Genomic DNA, 6,121 nt, shown 5'->3' on the forward strand with positions numbered 1-6,121 from the left:
CTAGAATTGCAACAAATTCTGTCAAGAAACCATGATCGTGTTGGGCTTTACTTCCAAGTTCCAAGCTGTTCAGTGCTAGTTTTTAGTATGTTGCTGTGACGTGTTTTGCTGGTTGTATTGGTAAGAGGGGCGGGAGCTGGAGCTCTGCTCGCTCCAAGGGAGCAAAAGATTAAGATGAAATTAAAGAGCAAAGACGAGACATGGGTAGGATGCATCGAGCAGAATGCATAAGAAGCAGCGTATGAATAATACTAATCCTTTAGTTAGAGAGTTGGTTTTTTTCCCATTGAATGATAAGGTTCTGAACTAACAATAAAAAAATGGGTGTAGTTTCTGAAGGTGGCTTTCAAAATTTGATCTTTACGTAAACTTACTACTGGTATTGGAGTTCCAATATGGTTTACGATTGTGTGTGTACATGTATGTATGTAGTTCGTAGACACTCTTTTTATGTATATAAAAAAAGTTAAATTGGACTTTCTATAAAAAAGAATTTGACAGTCCTTTATTCGAAATGGTGTGCGAGTATGTATGTCTAGCTTTGGTTTTTAATAGTTTTCTTACATTTTCTGGCCAAGTATCTCTATGGTAAATTCATAATTTTAAAAAACAAATGACAGTGATGTCTAAATACACTGTTTCAGATATAACGGCATAGTACCAACAGTTTTTCTTACAGCTTTACAACTGTTTTTCTTCTGCATTTAAGGTGGCCTAAGACATGCAGTTGCCAGTATAGCAGGTCTTGAGGCTTACAAGTACATGAAATTTGAAGGAGGAGTGCATCGCGTTCAGCGGGTGCCAAAGACAGAAAAACAAGGACGCATTCACACCAGCACAATGACTGTTGCAATATTGCCTCAGCCCACTGAGGTAATATTTATCTGTATAGCAGACTTTACCAAGATCTTAAAGGTCTTTTCCAACCTTATTCTATGATGAGAAATGTTTTTACATGCTGTATTGCTGATACCCAAGTGTTTTCTGTTTCTGTTGCTGTTCTCTCTTAATGATTTTTTTTTTTAATCTTAGTTTTAAACTTTCCCATATTTGTTTGTTTATTTTTATTTTTGTCTAGGGGGATGAAATAAAGAATTTCTGGATTTCCTCATAATGCTAATCTCAAGACAGTCACTGGCAGTTTACTTCAATATAACTTGAAAATTCACTGTGACTGTCTTGCATGCTTTGTGGAAAACTTTACGTTTTTTACAAAGTAACGAAAGACTGAATTAGTTTACAGACCTCATAGAGATTTTTTTTTTAGCACCTCTTCTTCCCCATTTTTGTAGTGTCCTCATGTTGTCCTTCCAAAGTGTGTATGGGTGATAATTCATTCTCAATATATTTGCTTGGTTAAAAAAAAAAAAGTCTTAAGAATTAAAGCTTTGTTTTGATGTTTGTTTCGTGTTGACCTAGCAAATTGTCAAAGATGTTACTCCTTCCCATTCTCTCTTGAAGTTGTCTTGCTCCTTCCTCCCAGAGACTAGCACCCCATTCCAGAGCCAGCCAAAGGAATATGTTCCATTTTATCTAAAAACCATCTGGTCAAGTTCAAATATTGGTTAACCCTGCTGGAAGAGGATGCAGAGCTTTCAGAAGAGGGGGAAGATTAGTGCTAAGGGATGGTTATGCCTTAAGCTACTTATTTGCCCGATTTCCTGTCTTCCATGATGTTACATTCCAATCTGGCTACAAGGATTTGTTAATATAAGTGGACACGAGCTACCACTCATAAACTTTTAAAAGTTTGACCTTGCCTGAATGTGCTTTTTAAAATAAACCAACTATGCATATTTGACGACTGTCTAGAAAGAAACAACATAAATATGTTCTTTTTTTGGTTTGTTTTCCTGTCTTCCATGACAGATGAGGCTGCAAATTAATCCAAAAGATCTACGGATAGAAACAAAGCGAGCTAGTGGAGCTGGAGGCCAGCATGTCAATACCACAGACAGCGCTGTACGGATAGTTCATATTCCCACAGGTGCTTCATTTTTTCCTTAGTGCAAGGTCTACATTGCAAAACTGCTGTCAGAATTTCTTTGGAAACAATGATTTTATTTTCAAACCTGGGCAACAGTAGAGCAGAGTTTTCATATAGTTTTCATGTGTGTTTATAGTACTCCAAATGCATCATCTTCTGCCCACTCCAATTTGTAATAGTGAAGACTACTGGCTTCAGTAGGTAAGCTATCCTTTTGGCCATTAAGCATTACACTCTAAAAGCATCCAGAATAGTTCCTATGAAAAATTTTAGCTTTCAAATAGTGGAAAAGAAACTGTAAAACAGAGTAGGTTAAAATCTGATGATTTGCCTTTTCTTGACTAGTCTCCGAAAGAGAGATTGCTCTATTTCCATATTAAAATGTTGCTTTTAATTGGAGAGTCTCCTCAGGATACCAGCTTCCATTTGTCTGCTGGCTCCTTTCCCACAGATGACACACTTAACTAGGAGGCCCATCCCCAGGGCTCAGGTTAGTAAATGGAGGATGGATAAGATACACCCTCAAATGCTACCTGATTTTAGCTATCGGATCTTTTTTTTATTTCCATTCCTAAGCTTTTTACTTCCCTTTGAGCAATCCACAACAGCTGCCTTGACTTTCATTGCCTTTTAACTTTTCCTCTTCTCTACCACAAACATTAGTCAGGCTTTACAGCCTCAGGGCTGTATCTTCAGCTCAGCCTCAGCTCTTTATCTTCACATATCCAGGTTTTTGTCACCCATTTCTTCATACTTACTGAAGACATTAATCCATTCTGCACTTGTTGCATCACCTCAGTAAAGCAGAAGGTAAACAGTGGAGAGGATAGAATTCTGTTCAAGATATGGTGACAAAAAGGTACTCCAGATTCAAAAAGTTTTGGATTGCCTGCATGTTTGGAAAAAAACTCCACAAACTAAACCCAGCAAATTATCTTAGTTTTTGCTGAAGGCAGTTATTAGTGTTTGTTATGGAAATCTTAAAATGTACTGCAAATTTTTTTTTTTTTTGTGGTTATGCACTAGAGATGGCTCATAGTGAGTTTTATACCTCACCTTATCTCCTGACCTTTTCTATACCAGCCTTCCCTTCTTCATTCCTCTTGATCTCTCTTCCTTTACAATTGTCCTGTTAATACTTCTATTTCTCTCATCCTAACTCTGTTTATAAACCTTGATTGCGACCCAAAAAGTTGATTGTAAACAAGTCTTTCCTAAAGTAATACTATATAATCTTATAAAAGCATATTGTAATCTTACCAGAGTAACTTAAAATAAATCCAAATAACAACTTACGTTGTGCTGTCTTCTTCCTGTATTTATTCTCCCTACTCCTTTCTTAGGCTGTTCAGTTCTTATCTTAACTTGATTTTTATGTTTTGGAGGGAGACACTATACCTTCTTTTCTTTTAAAGAAAATAATGCCCGCTTTTGTATATTCTGATCATATTCTGTATACTCACTATCTCGTATATTTTACTGCTCCTAAATCCTAAATCTCCTGGAACTGTGAACAAAAATTACAAGTATTAAAGGTGTCTTCTGTAAGTCAGATCACGTCATGTATCTCTTACTTCATTATCTACCTGTTGTCCCACATATCAAATTAAATTTCTTGTCTTATGGCTTAAAGCACCTGTACAACTCAGCCTGCACTTCTCTCCCAGTATCTATCGTTAGACATTAATAAGGCTGGAGTTTTATATTCCCAGTTCAAAATATGTTTTGAAGAAAGAAACAGCTTATTGTAACATAATAAAAATCTTCTAGAAATTGCAAAACCCTTTTAGTATGTGTTACTGTTAACTGTTAAATGTCATGATATTTTTGGCAGGGATCATATCTGAATGTCAGCAAGAAAGATCTCAAATTAGAAACAAAGAGAAGGCTATGCAAATGCTATGTGCTAAACTATACAATGCCAAACTGGAAGAAGAAACCAAAAAGAGAAACACTGTTAGAAAGATTCAAGTAAGTTTCACGTAGTAAAGATATAATTCTGTATGAGCATATGTTCTTGGGTTAACTCCTGTGCTGAACTGCAAATAGGAAATGGAAATATAGAGGAACAGAGCCCAGGAAGGACTTACACGAGGCAAAAAAATTACATTCTACTTGAGCAATAAAAGTCATACATTAGCCAGACTTAAAATTTCAGTAGTATGTATATTCTGGAGATCTAGTAAAACAAACTGGATTAGAGCATGAAGAACCAGAACAGTATTAGAAAAAGACACAGTAAAACCGTTCTTCTACATGTTTGAGAACAATTACTGCAACTACTGAACTGGTCCAAGCACAATGTAACTGTAACAAATTTTAGATAATCATGGGAGGGAGAGAAAGCTTTCTCTTTAGGTGCTTAATCAACATTTTTTATAAAAAGATTATGACGGTAAACTGATTCTTCTTGTTTGATAGGTCGGGACTAAAGGAAGATCGGAGAAGATCAGAACATACAATTTTCCACAGGACCGGATTACTGACCACAGGATAAGCAGATCAGTGCATCATATTGAGTCTTTCATGCTAGGGGAAGAAATGCTAGATGAAATGATACAAACTCTGAAAGAATATGCTGATTATGAATCTTTAATGGAAATTATTTCAGAAAATGAAAAGAATCTGTCCTGAACGTTGCTCTTTGTCAGCCCATTACAACAGATGTAGACTTATTTGCAAAGCAGCTTCTTGGAGCACCACCCAGAAGCAGCAACTGCTTTTCAGATCACGAAAGACACCACAGCTTGTTTCCTCATGACTGATAAAACAGTTTTCCTACTTGCTGAGTAAAAGACTTTATTACCTTTATATGAGACAGTATTGCTGCAGCAGTCCACTTAAAAAGTAAATTTGACTGGGCAAGAAGTAACTGCAGTTTTTATCTTTATCCACTGAGAAGATACTGATAACACCACTGTTGAAAGGTACGCATTAAAAAATGAGCTATTTCTACTTCCAGTTTTCATTTAAACAGTAGTTTAAATGTGAGTACAGTGTCAAGTAGCTTACTTGAGAGAACAAAAATATCCTATTTTGTTTGAGTAATTGGAAGAAAGTGGTAAATAAATGATCCCACTGCTAATCTGCATATTAGTGGGATCATGTTAATCTCTTACATGTTAATCTCTTACACATGGCATGGGAGGAGTCAAAGTGTACCTCCTTCATGTTTTTGTGACCTTCTGGCCCTTATTAATAAACACAAAAAACTGTTTAGGTATATCCCTTGTTCCAAAAAAAAAAGCTGTGGAAGCCAAGTGACAAGTTATGGAGTTGTGTTTGAAAAGAATGTTTCTGTTCTTGAGTCAAAAGTGAAAACAATCATTGCAATATTGTTTGGCTGATACTTCAGTTTCCATTTGGCTTCAGTTCAGTTTCTCCTTTACGCTTCTTAATTGGCTCTCTGGTGTATTGATTTTCTAAAGGTTACATAGTATGAATGGCACACTGTTTTAGTCTACTTATTTACCAGCATCTTAAAACATTGAATTGGTGAAAGCAAAGTCTAACTTTTGTCTTTCTAATCTACTGATATATGTGCACATATTTTTATCTGTGGGTAAAGACAACTCTTAACTTTTATTTTAGACTACATTTTACAATCCCAAATACATATAGCAATACAAAACCTGCAGCTTCTGTGCCACATTATGTCATCATGCATTGTACCTATGTATGTGTGTATACACACACAGAATGTATTTGAAATATGAATATCAGTAAATAAGAAATTGGAACCTAAGGAAAAATTTTACCATTAATATAGGGGTGTTTACTTTCAGACTGCTAATTAAAATTAGTGTAAGAAATCACAATAGGAACAAAGTTTCCCACAAAAAGCTTATAGAAATGCATTATTTAAACACCCTATATAAAAATCAACTGATTATTACTAGTTTATTATCCTCTTTTATTAGATTTGAGGCTGCAGTTTGAACCAATGCATGTCAAAACCCACATAGACTCACTTAATACTTTTATCAGCTTTGTTTTCCAGGAAATACTGCATGGTAACTATGATTAGGTTGCAAATCTTTTAATTAAAAGATGCACACATTAACTTCAAATGTAGGAGTGCCTGTTTGCATAAGGTCAGGCATACACATTTCCTGTTGGTAAGTGTGAGACCTA

The 6,121-nt window shown here is 35.5% G+C and overlaps 1 protein-coding gene across 1 annotated transcript; it reads left to right on the forward strand.

The window, feature by feature from the left end:
* The first annotated feature begins 200 nt into the window (after positions 1 to 200).
* Positions 201 to 4,782, forward strand: MTRF1L (mitochondrial translational release factor 1-like). The gene is made up of 5 exons (XM_010284587.1): positions 201 to 204; positions 710 to 873; positions 1,870 to 1,987; positions 3,822 to 3,958; positions 4,409 to 4,782. Exons 1-5 carry the CDS (start codon positions 201 to 203, stop codon positions 4,619 to 4,621), a joined length of 636 nt encoding a protein of 211 aa, XP_010282889.1. The 3' UTR covers positions 4,622 to 4,782.
* Positions 4,783 to 6,121: the final 1,339 nt, after the last annotated feature.

Source organism: Phaethon lepturus, unplaced genomic scaffold (assembly GCF_000687285.1).
Source record: "Phaethon lepturus isolate BGI_N335 unplaced genomic scaffold, ASM68728v1 scaffold22833, whole genome shotgun sequence".
NCBI classification, from domain to species: domain Eukaryota; kingdom Metazoa; phylum Chordata; class Aves; order Phaethontiformes; family Phaethontidae; genus Phaethon; species Phaethon lepturus.

What these genes read in the sequence shown, in the direction of transcription:
- MTRF1L (XM_010284587.1), top strand. An exon ending in TATTGCCTCAGCCCACTGAG is followed by an intron (nt 874 to 1,869) that starts GTAATATTTATC and finishes CTTCCATGACAG; the next exon opens with ATGAGGCTGCAAATTAATCC. An exon ending in ACACTGTTAGAAAGATTCAA is followed by an intron (nt 3,959 to 4,408) that starts GTAAGTTTCACG and finishes CTTGTTTGATAG; the next exon opens with GTCGGGACTAAAGGAAGATC.